This window comes from Aspergillus ibericus (assembly GCF_003184845.1).
Source record: "Aspergillus ibericus CBS 121593 unplaced genomic scaffold BO80scaffold_16, whole genome shotgun sequence".
Classification (NCBI taxonomy): domain Eukaryota; kingdom Fungi; phylum Ascomycota; class Eurotiomycetes; order Eurotiales; family Aspergillaceae; genus Aspergillus; species Aspergillus ibericus.
Window position 1 is genome coordinate 556953 of NW_020292114.1, and position 19733 is coordinate 576685.

The 19733-nt window shown below is 50.7% G+C and overlaps 8 protein-coding genes across 8 annotated transcripts; 3 read left to right on the forward strand and 5 right to left on the reverse strand.

The window, feature by feature from the left end:
- Positions 1–76: 76 nt before the first annotated feature.
- BO80DRAFT_57373 (uncharacterized protein) lies at positions 77–493 on the forward strand. Its single transcript, XM_025724612.1, has one exon. The coding sequence runs from the start codon at positions 226–228 to the stop codon at positions 445–447; it is 222 nt and encodes a 73-aa protein (XP_025576112.1). The 5' UTR covers positions 77–225; the 3' UTR covers positions 448–493.
- A 687-nt stretch (positions 494–1180) lies between these two features.
- On the reverse strand, positions 1181–2645 carry BO80DRAFT_434326 (phosphatidyl synthase; the record flags this gene model as incomplete). Its single annotated transcript, XM_025720864.1, has 2 exons — positions 1181–2135; positions 2278–2645. 2 exons carry the CDS (start codon positions 2643–2645, stop codon positions 1181–1183), a joined length of 1323 nt encoding a protein of 440 aa, XP_025576113.1.
- A 1895-nt stretch (positions 2646–4540) lies between these two features.
- BO80DRAFT_57543 (uncharacterized protein) lies at positions 4541–7061 on the reverse strand. The gene is made up of 2 exons (XM_025724614.1): positions 6909–7061; positions 4541–6818 (listed from the first exon to the last, which is right to left on the reverse strand). The coding sequence occupies exon 2, from the start codon at positions 6803–6805 to the stop codon at positions 4688–4690; it is 2118 nt and encodes a 705-aa protein (XP_025576114.1). The 5' UTR covers positions 6806–6818; positions 6909–7061; the 3' UTR covers positions 4541–4687.
- Positions 7062–8153: 1092 nt separating this feature from the next.
- On the reverse strand, positions 8154–8550 carry BO80DRAFT_444470 (YqaE/Pmp3 family membrane protein; the record flags this gene model as incomplete). Its single annotated transcript, XM_025721431.1, has 3 exons — positions 8154–8175; positions 8234–8368; positions 8534–8550. The coding sequence occupies 3 exons, from the start codon at positions 8548–8550 to the stop codon at positions 8154–8156; spliced, it is 174 nt and encodes a 57-aa protein (XP_025576115.1).
- A 3360-nt stretch (positions 8551–11910) lies between these two features.
- BO80DRAFT_405713 (uncharacterized protein) lies at positions 11911–13722 on the forward strand. Its single transcript, XM_025717728.1, has 2 exons — positions 11911–12227; positions 12280–13722. Exons 1-2 carry the CDS (start codon positions 12030–12032, stop codon positions 13681–13683), a joined length of 1602 nt encoding a protein of 533 aa, XP_025576116.1. The 5' UTR covers positions 11911–12029; the 3' UTR covers positions 13684–13722.
- A 259-nt stretch (positions 13723–13981) lies between these two features.
- BO80DRAFT_57565 (H(+)-transporting V0 sector ATPase subunit c) lies at positions 13982–15348 on the forward strand. Its single transcript, XM_025724615.1, has 6 exons — positions 13982–14060; positions 14182–14194; positions 14341–14470; positions 14561–14717; positions 14780–14883; positions 14944–15348. Exons 1-6 carry the CDS (start codon positions 14044–14046, stop codon positions 15006–15008), a joined length of 486 nt encoding a protein of 161 aa, XP_025576117.1. The 5' UTR covers positions 13982–14043; the 3' UTR covers positions 15009–15348.
- A 579-nt stretch (positions 15349–15927) lies between these two features.
- On the reverse strand, positions 15928–17268 carry BO80DRAFT_57588 (mitochondrial 37S ribosomal protein mS38). Its single transcript, XM_025724616.1, has 3 exons — positions 17093–17268; positions 16864–17017; positions 15928–16763 (listed from the first exon to the last, which is right to left on the reverse strand). Exons 1-3 carry the CDS (start codon positions 17213–17215, stop codon positions 16066–16068), a joined length of 975 nt encoding a protein of 324 aa, XP_025576118.1. The 5' UTR covers positions 17216–17268; the 3' UTR covers positions 15928–16065.
- A 727-nt stretch (positions 17269–17995) lies between these two features.
- On the reverse strand, positions 17996–19358 carry BO80DRAFT_354146 (guanine nucleotide-binding protein subunit alpha; the record flags this gene model as incomplete). Its single annotated transcript, XM_025715685.1, has 5 exons — positions 17996–18337; positions 18402–18660; positions 18715–18878; positions 18969–19153; positions 19229–19358. 5 exons carry the CDS (start codon positions 19356–19358, stop codon positions 17996–17998), a joined length of 1080 nt encoding a protein of 359 aa, XP_025576119.1.
- Between the last annotated feature and the right edge of the window lie 375 nt (positions 19359–19733).

Genomic DNA, 19733 nt, shown 5'->3' on the forward strand with positions numbered 1-19733 from the left:
TCTCCACTCCATTGCACCATGACAATACAATACACACACTCTATAGACTAGACAAACCACCATACATCCAAACCAAGCCAAGCACAAGCACAAACCCTCAAACACAAAACGCAAAAACAAACCCAGATATCCGACTCTATCCGCCCCGTCTCAGAAATACACCCCCTACCCATCCCCATACCGCTCCACACCACACCAAGCCAGACCTGAACCCAACATCTTCACATGAACATAAGCACAACCATACATACAGGATATGACACACTCCACTCTACTACTCTACTCTTCTCCTTCTTCTCCTCTTCCACTGCACCCCACATTCATCGCCATGCATCCCCCTCCTCTCCTCCACCCTGCACCACACAAGCCTGCAGCCCACACTTAGTACTCCGTAGTACCTTCCACATCCACTCATTGACACACGCCCCATCCCATTCCACCACTTAAATCGCCCGGAAATCCTTCCTCCCCCGCGTTCTGACGTCTGCCGTGCGGGATGCTGAGGAGTCCGGCGTTGTCTACCTAACCTTAATCAGAAGCTATGGGGCGGGGCCCGGAGTTGCCTGTTTGGGTGTTCCCGTGGGCTTCTGGCTTCCGCTATTACCATAGTACTTACTTATTGCTATGCACGGAGTTTGTTTGGGTTGGGTTGGAGTGGATTGGTTCCGGTTGGAGCCATTGTGAATTTGGATTAGGTGTGGTGATTGGTGGATGGATAGAGCCGCTGGGTTTAGGGTGGGTTTGAGGGGGGCTGTGTGCTGCATGCTCTGTGCTCTGGGCAGTGGTGTTGGGTTGGAGTTGGATTAGGATTACTATGATCGGGGCTACTACTGTTTGGATAGAGACTGTTTAGTGTCAGACTGGTGAGGGGTTGTCGTGATGGTAGATTACGATCTAGATGCGGAAGTCATTTGGTATATCATCCAATATCATTAAAATCTCATTTCTATTATCACAAAAAGGTATCATATTCCAGCATCCCTATAGGTATCTGGACGTTTCTATCAATCTGTAACGGCATCCTGACTGGAACAGTGTGAGTACAATGCAAAGATCATATACCCGCCAGCCCTTCAGTATAGTCGACCAAGTGAAGGGATTCCTTGACAAGAGTAGACCAACGTAAAAGATAGAAATCTACTGTCACAACAGTTTAGCATGCCAACCAGCCTGGGTAGAATCAGTTGCGCAAAGCTGTCTCCGAGTCAATACCGGAATCGGCATCGTCCATAATGGCCGACTCTTTGTCGCCTTTGGACATCTCACGGTCAATGGCAAACTTGACCGCGTCCAGAATATTGTTGCAAATCTTCTTCGGTGGATAACGAGGGATGGTGCCCTCCTGGTAAACACCCGTCTTGACCAGGATTGAGTACCAGTGGGCGTCACTGATCTCGTTGAACTCGTTCGTACCCCTGATATCTGACTCCGGGGTGTCGCCCACGAAATATACAGTGCTGGGCGGCTTGTTGATGCCATGGGTGTTCTTCCGCCATTGTCGCAAGAGACGCATAGCGAATTGATATGTGCCCAGCTGGGGCTTGCCAAAGGCGATCGTGGTGAGCTCTTTGCCGGTAACAGCTTTGTATAGCGCTTCCAGAGACGCTCGGAGGGCCCCCATGCCGATTCGCGAATGTTCATGCGAGGTGGACCAGACCACGTCGTTGTGGGAGAAGAACAAGGGCGGCCCCTCGTCAAAAGTTTCGGACCGGGTGCCCAGGTGGCCGTCCTTCGTCATCAGACAATCCAGGATAATCTGCTGGTCGCCAGCCCAGTCTCGACTATCAGCAAATACGAAGATTGCCTCGATCCTAGTCTTATTGAAGTCTCGAACCCGCGAGTTCTTGTGCTCTTCTTCGGTCAATTTCCGGAACGGAGTGGTGTCGTGCCTTGTCTTGATGATGTCTCCGGGAGTAATGACATCCTTGAAGCCATAGCCTTCGGCTACAACACGGCATTTCTCACCCTCGCCGCCGACGACAAGAACCGTGTGATACCTCTCAGCCATTTCGCGCATTGGTGTATGGCCACAAATGAATTGACCTGGGGAGACTTCTAGCTCGAGCTGTCGACTGAGATCCAGACATCGTTCTTCCTCCGTCTTGCCTCCACCGTTCGTTACAAAAATATAGGGACTGGCGAAGGAACGTCAGTGCAAGTTTTCAATTAAGGGGGGAAAAAAAGAATTAAAAAAAAAAAAAAAAAAGGAAAGGGAGAGGGAAAGGGAGAGGAGAGAGCACAAGTATGAAGGCGAACGAAAAGAATTCAGATACGTACACTTTGACCCCGTACGGGTTCTCTCCATTGATATATTTCAGAGCAGCGCCGGCTTCCGGGATAGCCTCCCCACCCCTGATAAGCACCCCGTCAATGTCGAAGGCCAGGGCGAAATCATCAGCAGTGGTGAAAGGCATGTCCGCAATCGGGGAAGCAGCGCGGGGAGAGCCCTCCGTGGAGGAAACTTCGTCGTCGATATGTTGCTTGGCCATGTCCATTTCGATGGCAGTTTCATGGGATAAGGTGGAAGCCATCAAATGTTTAGGAGGGATGGCCACATTAGGACCCCCATAAAGGTCGGCCCGACAGGCGTCCAGGCTAGACAGCCGGCGCACCCTTGGGGTACCGAAGCCGTCGGTTGTTGTCATTGCGACAATGTAATTCGGGCGGAGTGGCGACAGTAGATGTGGACCTCCTGTGGACCCAGGATCAGAACAAGAAACGGCTGGAACAAGAAATGGCCAGTGCTGAGAAGATCGATCGACCACTACGTAAGAGGATCCCCAGGGGAGATTGTCTCAAACGCGCAATTTTCGGAAACAACAAGGAAAGCAAGATGATCAATGAATCCTGGCAGTGCTCCCAGTCGAGCTCGCGAGGATGCACTTAACAGACACAATGCTATACAGTACTCCGTGCAGTTCCTGGCAGGAATCGATGATGTGCAGCGAGGAACAGGGAAGTATGGAACACTGATGAGGGGTGTGAAGAGGAAGGACAAGGTGGGGTGGGAGCCAAAAAAGAGGGTCAACTCTGGATGACAATGGGATGCCAGAGCCATTAATATACGACCGAACAGTCAAGCGGTGGAGGGAGGCCTGGGAGATTCTCCCTTGGGCGATGCAGCCCGTGGCGCCGTCATCGACCGCGTCTGGACAGAGGCTTCAATCCTACTGGAGACTGGCAGTGTTGATTCTGTAGTCATTGCGAGGGTGGTTGACCAACCCCACTGTAACCAAAGTTTGTGGATCTGTCTTTGGTCGTAGTGTATCCGTAGTGGTATGCCTGAGGATTTAGTAGAAGTCAGTCAGCCATACATGCCAGACGCACCCTTGACAATGGACGATGATGGAGGAGGCTGGCGCTGTGATTCGTTCCAAGCAACGGGTCAAGGCGCCAACCGCGTCGGCAGTCTAAAGACGCCGAGGCTGCCAGGAGGGGTGGGGGAGAAGGAAAAGAGAGGATGAGACCAACTTACCGTACGAACCATTAATCAGGGAAATCGGGTCAAGTCAACCCACTCAAAATCCATGTTTGGGTGGGCAGGATGGTTGTTTTCGGGTCATCAATCGGGGCCGCGCGAGTTGCACGAAGCCATGAGGATGAGAGACGCAGAGGGCGGAGCGAAGTTGACATCAACCATCCACGGGTGCGTTACCATACCATCTGTCTCCATACACAGGGCTACCACGCCGTGCTACACCGTACTGCGCCGTACTGCGTCCTACATCGTCCTACAATACACGGACCACCAATGACACCCCAGCATCGCCAGGCTTTCTCCTACGCAAGCCATCGATATCATCCGCATCCTGGGCGATAACAGGCCGGGCGACGAGGAGGGGAACGGACCAGACTACCGAATGCACGCATCTACATTCCTAGGGCCCCCTCCTGAACGATTGGTTCTGTCAGCCACAATCAGAGCGAAGCATCGGAGCGGACGTTACATCCCAAGCCTCCCCCTTGCCAGCCGTTGTGCTTCTCCGAGTCGAATGAGGTAATAATAGTAGAGCGTAGTATTAGTGCTGCCTCACTGCCTCAGTCATCCGCCAGGGCGGATCGCCGCTCTGACGTCATGGCGGAACCGCGCCGGCTCTGGCCGTACCGTATCAGGTATTCGTATCAACAGCGTCATCCTCGACTAGTTCACATGGGAATTCCATGCGGTAAACCTGGAACCATAATTGCCTCATGGGGGGTGCGCGCCCTCGGTTACGGGAAGGTAGACCGGGAATTAGACTCCCCAGTTTTTTGCGTGATTTTCGGAATGATGACTGTAGCCGTATCTGACTCTCAGACCATTTCGAATACCTCATAGACTTTACGCCATTGCAATAGCTAGGCTGAGCCTTTTCAGATGACAGGCAGAGAGTGGGGCAAGGATGGAAGTCCATGGCCACCGTATCAGACCCTCAGCCAGCCTGTCCAAAGCCCGCATCCAAATCCATCCACGTCCAGGGCATATGTACAAGTCACAAGAACAAAAAAAGGGCAACGAAGCGTGGTGTCATGGAGAGAAAGAGGTCCACTTTCTCACCCCCAAAGAACAGAAAACCATATCATACAATGGAAATGAATATACCCGATTTATATACTGGACCATCCCGACGACAATGAAATGCTCTAACCCTCGCGCCCAAAAATAAATAGATGATGCAGCACTAGCTACTAGATTATGCGCATCCCGTTAATCCACGCGTAGTATCAGATCGGAGCCGCTGCGCGACGGGATGAGATTCCGCTCCGACGGCAACGGTTTCTTCTTAGGCATGTGGCCTCTCACGCTTTCGATGGAGCGAATAGAATCGGTCGACTGCCTGCGTCCGTGCGATTTTGCTCCGTATCCTGGACTATGACCAAGCCAGTAGTCATCAGGCGAATAGGGTGCGTTTGAACCCTCGGGATGTGGCTTGCGCCGAATTTGGACCCTCTTGATATCGTCCCGTCGCACGATCCGCGGTCTGGAAACGATCTCCTGACCGGCACTAACTGCCCCAGAGAACGGCATCCGAGGAAGGTCGAGGTGGTCACTTGAGGAAAATTCCCAGTTCCACTTGGGGGGTTCGTGTATCGGCGTCCTGACTTCCCGCACCGGCGTGAGTGGCCGAAGGCTCCCCGAACGCCGGGATTCGCGATGTATCCTGTTGGTCTTGCCGTTAATGTCAATGTCCTCGAACTTGTCGTCTAGACTATACAGCATGGTATTCTTCGCTTCCGCATCATGGTGCGAACGACTTGCAGCACTGTAGGGCGATGGTTGTCCGACAACTCGCGTATGACCAGCATCGCGATCTTGCCGGCTTCCATCGCTATACTCGCCGGTGTCCAAGAGAGGAGAGTGATATAGTAACCCGTTATAGGTGTCGGCTTGGTTTGGGGATTGAATCATTTCGCCAGTGTCTGCATCGACAGTCATGTTTCGGTAGTTAGGACCTTTCATGGCAAGCTTCCCACTCTGGTCTTCTCCAAAGCCATGAAGCATCGCACGAGGATTTGCAGGCAGCCCGGCCATGGGAGCTCGAGGATGGGGCCGACCTCCTTGAGATCGACTAGGTGAGGCTGATGGGTTCAGATTTCGGTACGATGCGCCTAGAAAGCTCCGTGGCCTTGTCACATCCTCTTCGAATAAAGTAGCATGGCTGTTCGGCCTCGGCTGTTTTTGGCGACTCCACCTCAATGGCTCTGGATAAAGCCCAAGTGATGGCTTATCTGGGAGTAGGTCCGAAAGCGTTCGTGGTGACGATTGGCTCAAAGAGGCCTCGACTTCAGAATTAGAGGATATCGCAAACCCAATCCTGTCGGCACTATATATCCCCAATGGATTACCACTGTGGTAATTTCCCGGGCCAGTAACGACAACTGCGGGAGTCTGAGCCCTTGGCTCAAACGGAGTTATCAGTCTCGAGGTTTCAGAGTCCCTATCTGTTGTGGTGGGCATGGGCCGGGGCCCAGTTGGCCGTCGTGGGGGAAATGCAAAATCCGGAGGCTCAGACATGACACCTCCAATCTCGAAGAAATCCTGGCTTTTGTTGAGCTGATTTCGGCGCCTTATTTTCCTACAGCAGAAATATATGATGACTCCGACGATGAAGAATCCAGAAATTCCAGAGGCAACGGAAACCCCAATCACAGCAGCAGGTTCCAGCCTACTGTCCGACGCACTTGCAGATGCCGATTGGCCGCTACTAGTGGTGTTTCCAGTACTCGTGGGAAGAGTTTGTGATGAAGTTACCGTCAAAGGGCTTTGGAAGGTTGCAGTAGTAACCGAAGCACGCTCAGTGTTGGTTGACGATCCCGGGTTCGTATTCGAGGTAGACAGGGACCTAGTGTCGGAGCTGGAGCTGGAGCTGGAGCTTGGATTAGAGAATCCTGTTCTTGTCGCTGTAGGCTCTGTCGCTGTCGTAGTCCCTAGCGTGTGCGTTGTTCCCGTTGGCATTATTGTAGCAGTGATCGTAGCATGGGTCCGCGGCAAGGCTCCGGGTACCGAGTCGCAGATGTTGTACAGGTCGGGGCTGAATACCGTTTCTATCGAACACAGAGAAAGGCTACATCGGAACGCCCCTTCCCCAAGTGTATAACCGCTCGTCGTATTCGTCCGACACAGACAATCGAGGTCCCACTCAGAGCATACATTGTTCGGGTAGTTGGTTATGATGAACTCTTTGACGCAGTCTGCCGCACAAGTCGGAATCAAAGCAGACAGCGATGTCGCAGACGCCGTAGGAGAAGTTGTCTGTGAACCGTAGGCGAGGCATGCGAAAATCGATAATGCTACCGTGAATGGCCGTCCAGCAGAAGAGAACATCTTGTGAACACATCTTTTCTCAGTTAGGAGACGGGTAACTCTGAATAGATGCAAGCCAAGGAATTGCGAGCAGGATAAAATTTCAGGGTCAGTCCAAACCTACATACATCAACAGTGACACTGCAGAGGAAGTCCTACCCCTGAAGTCATTGATAGTCATAGGATATCATCCTTAGGGAGCGAAAAGAGCAGAACGCTAGGTGTTCGAAGGGTTGATGCTTTCAAGTTGACTTAAGCATCAGACACAAGACAGAGCGGCTGCGATAAGGGGAGAAGGGGCAACTTCAGGGACCAGCACACTCCACCGCATACTGCCATCATGGGCGTCAACCCATGTTTTCTCATGGCGCTGAGTGGCTGCAAAGTGATAGAATCAAGGTTCGAGACCGGAATAAGGAGAACAAGCCCCCATAGGCGCCTGGATGAAACACGGCAACATCGTCCCAAACGCACTACACGTAGTCAACGGACGCAGTTCCTCAGGAGGGTTTTTGCTCGGCTTGATTGGACTTTGGATGGATGTTGGCGATGGAATACGCGCCGTGTTGGCGCCGACCCTGCAGACGGGGACGGGACATGATGTCAGGTCAGCTGATTTGGGAGCTTCCCAGCCAAAACAATCAAATTGGCCCTATTTGCTTAACCGCGCGCCTTCAGAGAGGTGTCGATCCAAAGATCCTTTGGAAGTGATTGGCCGAAGAACCAGCGAGGCTGAATTATCGAGATTCCAGTAAAATGCGGCGACCTGAGTTGAAGTCGTCAACTACAACTATATCTAGAACTGTGTAGATAGACCTATCACATGACAGCTTTAGCTTGAGCGCGAAGTCAAGGAATCGATCGGCACGCGGAGTTCCCCATACCCACTCCGGGGATTACTGCCTGCTTATGCCACAAGCAGTTACTATTCGGGCCCAGAATGCAATCAATTAATAAATTTGGTATTGTCATCAATCATTAAGCTGATCAGTGCCAACAACAAGAGAAAAACAAAAGCAAAGCCCAGTATCAAAGTGAGCTGGTATCATGCGATGTACAAAAAAAAAGTAAAAAATGACACAAGGGAAATAACACCACAAAAAGAAAAAGGAACAACCGAGACCCTATCGCCATCACACGTCGCACTGAGCATGCTGCACATCCGCCCAATGACCGTGCTTATTAGCGGGGTTGCATTAGGCTAGACTCGTCGGGAGTCCGCGGAACGGTCCTAAGATGCTGACAACATCACCTCGACCCGCTTGAATTCAAATGCTCGGTTTGGTGGGTTACAATCGTAGCACGAGGTGAACCCCAGTCGACAAGTTTTGAACCGAAGCGGGCGGCAGCAAGGATGACGAAGGGCGGTCTAGTATTTGAAAATTATGTAGCTAAATGCAAACGTTAGCGGCCATTTTCTGGGCAACCACCACTAGAGGGACCACGTACAAGGCGTGAATTACACCAGGAAGCCAACCCAGAATCGTCAAACAGATGTTGATCAGGAGGTCAGCGCCGCATCCTCGCTCGAGGAAGACGCCCAGTGGAGGCAGGATGATCGCAAAGATGATCTTGCAGATGTCCCTATATTCCCAGTGGTGTCAGCCAACCCATCAACTTTCCGTCCTCATCGTCAGGAGCTTCGATTTTCAAGCGACCGCAGAACAATCCGCCATATCCGGGACAAGGTATGTGCGCGACTGAACTGGTAGGCAGCTGAACGATGACGTCGAGGGACGGGGGACTTACGAGGCAGTGAAAGGCATTGTGAGTCGTGGGAGATGTAGATCTCTTCAAATGAACAGACTGATGGAGGTTAAAGGTAATAGCCGGAGTAGCTTATGACAAGATGAAGATGGTATAGGAAGCAACAAAAAATCAGGAGAGAGGGAGGGAGCGGGACCAAAGGGCTCTTTAAATGATGGGCGGCAAAATTAAGTAGCTGCCCTCCGCCGAGCACTCCTACGTAAAGCACGTCCTTGACTCGCTGATAATCGACGGGGACGCCTTTAGGTAATAAAAAAAAGACCAATAGCTGCTAGTGAGAATTATAATTAACGGAGACGGACGACGACAATAGTGAGGATGATCCCTTTCCGCCCTTCGGCCTGGCTACTTCTACGTCATACTTTCATTGCCAGCTGTGGCTGATGCCTTGGCTGTTCCACTGATTGGCCCCGAGCTACCCGATGGGCAGATCTCGGCGGTTGACTTTTGCGTCGTATCGACGTTGTGCCTCCCCAGCCCAGTGGCTAGTGGTCGACAAAATTGGACTTGGACGGTTGGACCATGTTGTCACCGGGCGGTGCACAGTTCCCGGCAAGGGGAATCGCTACCTGGTTTTGGCTTTTTTTGGCTTCGATTTTTACTCCTTCCTTTGTCATAGTGGTTATTCTGTTGCCTGAATCGAGCTTGGCGCTTCCGCCATATGACTGCCAGGCTGAAGCGCCGGTCGCCTCGACGCCAATCTTGACTAGGTTGTTTCTGCAGTTATGCTATGCGTTTGGACTCTTCTAGGTGGATCGTACCAACAGCCCAGCACATCGTACTCGGTATGTTGTTAGATACCTAGTGCTAGCATTGGACTAGGGGTGGCCCCCACGGAGCGTCCTCGAACGGGATAGGGGTATGACTCCGTGGAAGCTTCGGGGACGGAGTGCAGCAGGGATCTGGTGGGCCATCCAGCCCTACGGTAAACCCTGCGCGAATCACGATGCCTGAAGTTGACAGCGAAGTTTGGGCAAATGCCGGTTCCGTGTCATGGTTACTTTAGTACCTAGCGTGGGTTCGTTTCTTGGAGGCGCGAAGTGATATCATTTGACGCGCATCTGTCCGTCAAACACCCACGTTGGCTTGAACTCGTTCTCAGACGTCATGTGCTTGATACTTCAGAGATCTTATCAGCCGTAATATGTATATTCATCATTGCGAAGTCTACCTTGATCATGATCACCAGCTATAATGACGCGTGTTAAGGGAAGTCCCGCCGATCATGATATAGACAACATGTCATTCCTCTTGTACAATGAAGTAGATGAAGAATTATTTGTTTCAATGAACTACAGGTTCATGAAGTAATAATCTGTCAACAAAGTCGCGACAACCTGCCTAGGTCATCTTATCTTACAAAGTAATATCGAAGTACTAGAGCATCCTTGTAACCCCACACTTTCCAACTGGCTGGGAAGACGTTGTCTCGCTGTGGTGGTGGGTCCAGCTTCTACTAATAGTATATCGTTCCTTTTTAGTAAAGGCTATACATAAGCAGCCTGCTCCTGCATAATTGCTTTAGAAGGGTTATGTGTAGACAACCAAGTTACGTACATGGTACAAGGCAGCAAAATGCCCTTAACCGCAACATCAGCCTCTACTAAACTTAGAACAAAAGTGATCCTGGAATCAGGTGATTCGTGTAACGCTCTATACAGTGGGTTCTATTTCAATCGACATAGCCTCCCGGGGGTCCTGGTCTTAGGTGTGTTGTTTCAAAAGATTAATTAGTTCTTTTAGCCCATGGATTCCTCGTATGATCGAAATGAGTGGTAACCATAGGGTGCCACTTCATTTTCTTGGGTGGTACTTTTCAGCAAGCAAAAGAGCAGCCATGGTCGAGGCACATCTATTGTTGCTTCTTTATAATCAGATGAGGGCCACATTTGCTTGTTCGTCATGGTCTAATCGAAGTTCACTCCAGGAACAGCCCAGATTCAGCGTTGTGTAACCCGGATTTCTCTGGAGTGCTATTCTTGATCAAGCTGGCATACTGTAAAGATCTTGCTGTCTACTCAAATACTGAGTTCCTCAAATGCTAATACATAGCATTGCATCGCCACTGGAGAACTATCATAACTAAAATAATGATTGAGAGCTGCCCTCAACTGATATGCTTACCATATCGCCGACTGCCTGCTGAGGCTTTACCGCGCCACTCTACGTCGCAACTGCATGTATGGCGCCCCCCATTTTAGGGAATCCTGCGGCTCCGCCTCTCCTAGGCTGGCTAGTTCTACGAACGAACCAAGCGGGTATTTGGTATCGATGCAAGCGAAGCCGTGCGCGCGAGATGATGTACCTAGACGATTAGGTAGGTATAGACTAGCCGCGCCGCATAACAAGCTATCCATACCATGAAGTCTCCCAGCTCGAAAAAACATGAAACCCTCAATCTCGCCCCTTCTATCCTCTATTCTACAAGCGTCACCGTCACCCCTAGCTGATTGCTTCTCGCTACAGGAATCTCCCCATACCGCACAACAATCATTACCATGGCTGAGCCCTCCCAGTCATCCTCTGGAGTAACACAGAGAAGATGGTGAAACAGTTATTGCAAATCTTAAGCCGGAATGCGAAGGCGAGCCTACCTGATAGATGCATACGGTTGTCTACCCGTTCATAAATCGACACTACCCAACCCAGGCGCTCACCGCATTATGGAGCAACCCACTTCGTCATGACCCCCGGATCAGGCGCAGTTCAAATTCCAGCTCTTTCACAGGGTAAGATAAATGTACCATGTAATAGCGAACTGCATTCGAAGGACTCCACGTGCGGCGTTGCAGCGATTATCTCGGGTGGTAGTTATGAAGATGCAGAAATCTAGAAGATGCGTGAGGCAGTAAAGGATATCAGGCCGGTGCCTTGGTTACGACCGCATATGTCAAAGCCTGCTCCACTCTTGGGCCTGGATAAGGGAAAGCGATAGCGGAGAGGATCAAGGTGACATTTTAGGAATTGTAGGCGAAGGGAACGGTGAGGGTATACTCGGTAGTGTACTATTGAGATTGGAAGCTGTGAAGGATTGCACGAGGATCTGCGAAATGTTAGCTAGGTCCACATGAGCAATCACATCCATGGTTTGGAGTAGGTAGTTGTGGATCTGGAGATCAGTCAATCAGATTGTTGTGTGCGATACTTGAAAGGATCCAGCGAGTATATCGAAAATAACCTGACTGGTAGAGCTAGTTTCAGGAGCCAATGGCTTGGGTAGACACTGAATCCAACATAAAGAAGCGATCCTTGATGCTTTGGGGGATTGGATATGCAAGTGGAGGTGGAGGGAGTGGGCTGTCCATCTCCGATCCAGAAGGATGCTTGGCGGTGACCGCCAAAAAATCTCCCGCGGTCTCCGCAATCCCCGATCTCGATTCCAGCATCTTGACACCACGAGGTAGCCTGTGTGTCGAGAAGTTGCTCGACAAGTCGCTAGCAAAATCAACCGTCGCTTGTTGATATCCATGCTGCTCTTATGTCCGTGATACTCGGGTTCGCCCCGCGCTCCTTGCCAGCACGGCTGGCTACTGTCGGATGTCGTCATTCCCAGGCGAAGTTGGGCGCTCTGGTACGACAGACTCCCAGAGGAAGAACAGTGACAACACAGGGATGCACTAGTATTAAAGATATTCCCTTGGCGTATACCTGGCTTACAAGGACCCCGGATGAAATTGTGGGTATTGGTTTCATGCCCCTGATTTCTGCTCTGGCTAAGTGTTCTTGAGACTCCAGATGACGTCCTTTCGAACTTGTCACCCATTCCAGAGTCCTTGACCCCGTCAAACTACGTACCTATCATCTTAGTCACCTCGCCCTTCGCCCATTGGATCGATACGTCTTCTCACGGGTTTCTCGAACAATGGATCAACCGTTTCTATCCCTCCGCGAACCTCGATCCCGCGAAGCCTGTCCATGCCATTGTCGCCGTGGTTGATAAGCTACCCGATCATCGTGTGCAATCTGGAGAAGCAGTCGACGGGATATGTACATCTGAGTCCGAAGGAATATCGCTTCTGCTGGTGAAGGCGGACAATATACAGGGGAAGGTCGCTGCACCTCGTCGAGTTCGGAGTATGGAAGCTACAGAATCTAGTCTGGTCTTTGCACTCCAGAATGGCACGTCCGCACAGTCATCGCAGAGACCTACCCATGAGATTGGATTACGACTTGCTAATACGATATTCGTCAATGGCAACGATAACACTCTTCTTGGAACACGCTGGGTCTACACATCTTCTCATAAGTACGCTTTGGAGCAGTCAGTTAACCTCTCGAACTGTAAAGTCACCTCGGCGGTAACTTCAGTCCGAGATTCATGCAACCTCCCGTTGTATCCTGTTGGTCAAAGGAGAAGGGTCATATCAAGCATGGGAAATATTCTTCGTCAGTTGGCGAAGCATACGGATAGCCAATCGGCCGAACCGATGCCGGCTTCATCTGAACTAGAAAAGGAGCTGCCACGCTATATCGAGGAACATAGTATTGCAGATCGGAGGGTTTCCGTTTGGGCCCTGATCGAGAACTATGAGAAAGGCTTTCAGGTGGGAACCGATATCAATTCTCAAGAGAGTCTCATCAAAGCGATTCGGACAGGAGCCAAACTCCATCGAGTCATGAGTGGTGGAGGTGGATGGGGCAAAAAACAGGGCCTCCTTTCGCTGGACCCTGAAACGACTTTTGTTGAAACAGAAGAAGATAGACTCTTAAACCTGGGAGGTCTCTTTGCTCCTCACGAGGCGGATACAGTCTCGGATATACCACCACCGCCACCTGCATTTTTTGATATGCCACAGCTTGAGGATAGTCTATCGACCCTATCTCAAGCTGCAGGGCCGGGAGACTACGTCCAGTTCTTTGTCTCCGTAGAAGCCGATCATGCCCCGAGCCCTCGGCCTGAGGAGGGGGGCATCTCATTCAATTTCGGCATTGTTTCTGATGCCGAGACTGTTGTCCAGGCTACCGATCGCACGAAGAAGGACTTGGTTGTCGCTTCTCACTATTTCGGGGCGCTATCGGAAAAAGCGATTACCTACTTGCAACCCGTAACTGGAGCGGGGACCTTCGGTGAGCAAGAATCCAGCGCCAAGTTTGATATCCCTGGAAGTCGAGTGGAAGTGATGCTGCAATAAGGTCGCTATATTGTAGAAGATAATGTATCAATATCAAGCTGTACGTTTCTATGCATCCTGCGGAGTTTGTAGGCACTATGAAACACGAAACCCGGTGGGGAGAATGGTTATCGTGATGCGGCGACCGACAACGGGACGGCGCCAAGCCGAGCGTCACCTGACCGCGCAGGTGGTCGGTCAGCCTCTCCGAAGCCTCCAGCGTGTTCGCCTTCAAGCCTCCATCTCCGTTTCGCTTCTCCAAGCCTAGCATCATCACATCGCTGTCGACGCGGCCTGTCCCTGCCCTGTCACTTTTATCTTCGGCTGTTTCTATAGTTTCACTCCGCCTTCTAAAGCCGCGAGGTCATCCTATCTGTCGAAATGGCCACTGAACTCTGGTACGTAATCACCACACCTACTCCTTTTCCCAGCACTTCAACCATTGTGACCTCTGGGTTTTCGTCTCCATCCTGTTTCTGGTACCTCTATAGTCAGCTTGCTAACCTTTGGATATGATAGCCCTGTCTATGCGGTAAGTCACTCGCGATCCCACTCTCGCCGATGACACAACTCGAGCTCCATGCGACCCTTGAGGTAGCTTGGTTTCGATGCACGAAGCGGCGAATCTCCTCTCAGAATGAGATATTACTTCAGATAGCTGATATCTATCCTGTATAGCCCTTCTTCGGTGCCCTTGGCTGCACCTCGGCCATCGTCTTCACCTGCTTCGGAGCTGCCTATGGAACTGCCAAGGCTGGTGTCGGTGTCTGTGGAATGGCTGTCCTCAGACCTGACCTGATCGTCAAGAGTACGTTGAAAGCCCTACAAATGCTTCGGCTCTTGCAAAGCCATTATATATTTACATGTGCGTCATTCATTGCTAATCATGTGAACACAGACATTGTCCCCATTGTCATGGCTGGTATCATTGGTATCTACGGTCTGGTTGTGTCGGTCTTGATTGCGAACGATTTGAGTCAGAAGGTCCCCTTGTACACTGGTTTCATTCAGCTGGGAGCAGGTCTCGCCGTCGGTTTGGCTGGTTTGGCAGCTGGGTAAGTTCCACGCCCAAGGAGCAGTCTCTAGCTTCCTGGTCCGACTAACATCCAACCTCTAGTTTTGCCATTGGTATCGTTGGTGACGCAGGCGTTCGTGGAACTGCTCAACAGCCCCGTCTCTACGTCGGAATGATTTTGATTCTCATTTTCGCTGAAGTCTTGGGTGAGTCGATACCTAGTGGAATGCCATCAGATCAAGCCATCTAATCAGGTCTACTCGCAGGTCTCTACGGTCTTATCGTTGCTCTTCTCATGAACTCTCGTTCGACGATCGACGTCCAGTGTTAGACGAACCCTTGTTCGTTCCTCGTGAAATGGCCCAAGTGAACACCCGCCCGACGAGACTATCGCGCATTGTTCTCGGATACGATGAAAAGAGCCCGGGATGCTCAACATGTGTTAACGTGATGTGGTTATTTTGACTTATGTTCTCGCTTTTGCTTTGCCGACAATGACTATGTGCGTCATCGTCCGAGATAGCTGGGGAATGTGGAGAAGTGGGTTGTTGGGGGTGGAGCGAGAAAAGCCCGTTGGATAACATGTGCTTTTTCTTTTCCCACCCCCATCACAACGGACAAGACATAATTTGATGTGCTAGCCAAGTTGTGTAGACTAGGACAAGGTGGAAAGGTGTGGTAGATACATTGCATGGTTTTAAGGATCGAAATTTGTACTTTATGGGAGTTCTTCCTCGTTGTGATCCTTTAGCTGGATCATAGGATTACTTTGCAATGCTGACATGTTTTCCTACTGGTTATATATTCTACCTTCTCAGTCAAATTCACTACAACGTAAAAGCATGACGAGTACACCTGTGGCGATTGCGAACTTACGCATACAGTCCCACTACCTTGTAAAACTAAACGGTTACTTGAAAAAAAAAATATCCAAACCATACACGTCTCAACGACCCAAAATAAATACCAATGATACGTTCGTTCCGTAGAATCAGTACAGATAGAGCAGCGATATAGAAAATCCACCTGGAACTACACAAGCAGAGCAAATAAGATATGGAACATACATATACATAATATTGTCTATTGGAGTGGGACAATGCGATGGACATTCAAATATTCAAGTAGGAGAAGCAGAAAAAGGAGAATTGAGATGACGCCATAAGGATATATATGCGATATGGCAGGAGCAGCCGAGCGCACACACATACATGCGAAAAAAATGAGACGCGGAGCTTGAGATCCACCAGGTGGAGAGTTGTGCAGGTCTAGATGGACTTCTCTGTGGGAGACAGAGGCGTAAAGGAGATTAATGGTGGGAAGATGATAACAAAGGAGGTTTATTCGGATTGTAGCGTAGCAGAAGCAAGCAATAGCAATGGTCTGAATTAAGCCTTCTCGAGCTTCCGTCTCAAGGTCCTCGTCCTCTTCCGCAACTTCTTCAACTTGTGCTTCTTCATCTTCAATCTGCGGCGTCTCTTGGTGCTGATGGCGTGCATGGTCCGGTTGTTCCGCAGACGCTCCATGTAGGTGGCGCCAGAGTTATGCGGGACATCGATGATGGCCTCGGTCTCTCCGATGGCACCGGGAGCTTCCATTTCGTCGGCTGGGACGAAGGGACCAGTGTGAGCCTCGTATGTCTTGCGACCGTCGGCGTGGGTCGACTCGTGGATGGTCAGGACGGTGGAGTAGCTGGAGGTCTCACGGGGGAGGTCCTCGAACTCGGAGGCACTGAGATCTTTCGCCTGGTCGAAGGGAACCGGGGGAGGAGGGGGGTGGAAGGGGCGGAGGCGCTTCGTGAGTTCCTCGACGGAGACTTTCAGGTCCGAAAGGTTCAGGCCATCAAGCTGGTTGCCTTCCATGTCGAAGTACTGCAGGGAGCCCTCCTGCTCACCAGCCTGGTGAGCAGAGTTCTCCATGGAGTTGACGGCGGAGGAGAGAGTGAAGATGACATCGTCCACCTCGGGCTTAGCTGGCTTCTTCGCGGTGAAGATGGCGTCGAACGCTTCGGGGGTCGAGGTCGGAGGAACGGTGGTGGAGACGGAGATGGGTCGGTGGATGGAAAAGAACGACGCGACGTGGACGTCTGGACAGAATGTGACGAGATTAGCGCAAGCCTGATCCACAGCACAAGGGCGGCAGCTGGAATAAAGCTAGATTGGTTATATCAGGTTGTATAAACTCACCATGCGGCTGGAGGTGCTGGGTTGAAGGAACGCTGGGAAGTCGGGAAAAAGCCGTCTGCTGCTTGGAGCCATTGCGGCCGTTGCTATCCTTGCCCCGCCGTCTGGAGGCCTTCCCCTCACGCTTTTCTGCAGAATTCACTCCCTTCGCAGGCGTCTGAGAGGAAGAATCGACTTTATTAGATCCATCGCTGGGCTTCGAGGACGAGGAGGAGTATCGGCGTTGACGCACATGTTGTGACGAGCCGATGAGGCCGTTCGCGGAGGTAGTAATACTTTGGCTGGACGCGCGAGATATGCCGGCGATGGGACCAAGAGGTGCCCATGCAGCCCGGCGCAGTGAGGATGACAGCATTTTCCGACGTCTTAGAGCCCAGAATCTGGGTGACGAAGTTGTCGGGAACAAAGAGGCGAAATCGAAGTTGAGGAGCCGATCATGCGGAACTCGGGGATTATGTAAGGTATGGTGCCTCAGGCATTAAGTCAGGTGACCCAAGTGGAGATTCATCTATCACGCTACATCATGCAATTGTCTTTCTACCGCAGCATTCAGACCGATGGCACTGTATTCAAATTCAACTTGGTCCCTGTCTCTCGCTCACTGGAGCCAAAACCGTACAAACATGGTAATATACTGAATAGAGTCCGGAAAGACCGAAAACAAAGGATACAAGGCTCATAAGAGAGCTGCAAACCTGGCACGAACAAAGATGCATGAGAGAAAAAAAAATGATACATGGAAGGCATAAGGATCAAAGAAAGGTCCACTTCAGAAGAATGAAAGAAGAGCTCGTTAGGTGCGGCAAAAGGCGCAGGCATGGACGCAAGCAACATATGGTATATGGTATCAATCTGCATTATATAGAAAATGCACCCGTCGCTGAACCGGAGAGAATGTATAAGCTTTTCAAAGCATGGGAAGCTTGGACGCAGATAAGGCAATAAGGAAGAAAAACGTACAGAGAAGGGGAGGGGAAAAAATAGGATGAAATAGATAGAGGTGGACGGAAGAGAGCAAAAGTTCTCTAGACGCCCGACGAAATTAGATGTGCATAGAAGAGCGGAAGTAGCATTGCCGATGTCTCGTGCCTGCGAAGGTCCTCGTAAGAAGTCGGTCGTTTCGAGTGTCACTGCCTTATAGTATGAGAGTGTGGAGGTTCTTCTGAATAATCATGTCTTGCACCGAGTCCATCGTTGCCTTCAACAACGTCGTGTCAGTGGCGTTTGTGTAATGGATGTAGATTTCTCGGTCAGGGATCCGGTTGATGCCCCGGAAGCGGTCTGCAAAATATCTAGCTGCGGCATCGAAGTCCGTGTTGGAGCCATTATAGTCAGGGAAGTGGCTGGACACAGGCGAAACGTGCAGTTTTCCCTTGAAGAGGTCGATCTTGTTCAGGAACAAAATAATCGGCTTGCGCTTGAACCATTCACCATTTACTAAGGACTCAAACAGCATCATTGCCTCATGCATTTGGTTCTGCCCATAGAAAAGTGATTAGATCAAAAGCTCCAAGGGGCGTGACGGGGAGGGAAACACATACGGCGTTCTGGTCCTCAACGAGGCATTGGTCGTAGCCAGATAGGGCAACCATGAATAGAAGACATTGAACACCTTCGAAGCAGTGAATCCACTTCTTCCGTTCTGATCGCTGTCCTCCAACGTCCATCATTCGGAAGTTCATTTGACCGAGTTCGAAGAGGGTTTCAGTAATGCCGGTTGTCCGCAAGCGGGCCTGCAGCATGTCCTGGTTGTCCGGAAGCCATCCAGGAGTAAATATGCGGTCCAGCGAATTAAAGAAACTGAAAGGTTAGTCCCCTTGTACATTGCCTGGATAGGACATGCGCAGCACTCACTAATGCAAGTTGTCATGGAGTGCAAACTCATGACCCCGAGCAACAGCTTTTTGAACACCCGTGTCATCCCACATGTCTCTTAGAGCATCGCGGACCTTCGGATCCGAGAAAGCCTCATCCGAGGCTACGTCTGGCTCGAGGCCGTCTATGAATTCCGCTAACGGCTGATAAGAGAAAATAACAGATTCAGGGTTAGCCTCTGTACAACAGAAGGTGTGGTCTCTTTTATGACCCACTGGTTCGGATGAAGTTACCTTAGTCCTTTCTTGCTGAAAGTCAATGCTTTCAGCGCGCATTATATCCAGCAGAACTTTGAATGCAATGACAAGATTCGAATAGATCACGGCCCGTGTCTGGCGACGTTCATCCTCGGGGAAGCCGCCTGAGTGAATGATTCGCATTTGCTTTATGATCGTTGATTTGCCCGATTCTCCGGCACCTATAGATAAAATTACATGAGCACTCGTTGTGGTTTGAAGGTGGGGGGGTCCGGTGGTTCCATCTGGGTACGTACCAAGAAGGAGGATCTTGATTGTCCGGTCCATGACTTTCTTATCGTTCTTCAACACCTTCTCTATTCTGGCACTGCGTTGGACGGCGTCTTTATCCGTTGTGTCAACGGGTTTCGAACTCATGCAGCCCATTTTGAAAATGCTATGAACTTCACTGTGCAATACTCGTCAATATCTGTAGAGTAATCAGTAAGCGCTGACCTCGATGTGCGGCAAAACCAAAAGTCGACGCAACTCAAGTAGAGTCCATGGCTGAATCAGGGATGCGCTCAGGCCTGAGAAGACAACCATACGGAGGACACACTCCGAGACATGTATGAAACGTCGACCAGGAACGCGCGGTCTCGAGAGACGAAGGCAGGAAGTAAAAGTAAAAGCGGAACTTACCCCGGAGGAAAGAAATGCCAAATACGGGCATCAAATAATTGAATCTGACTATACCCGCCCGAATGGCGCAAATTAGAACATGCCGCCAGCTAAGATAGCGTTCCGATGGACGGTGTCTGA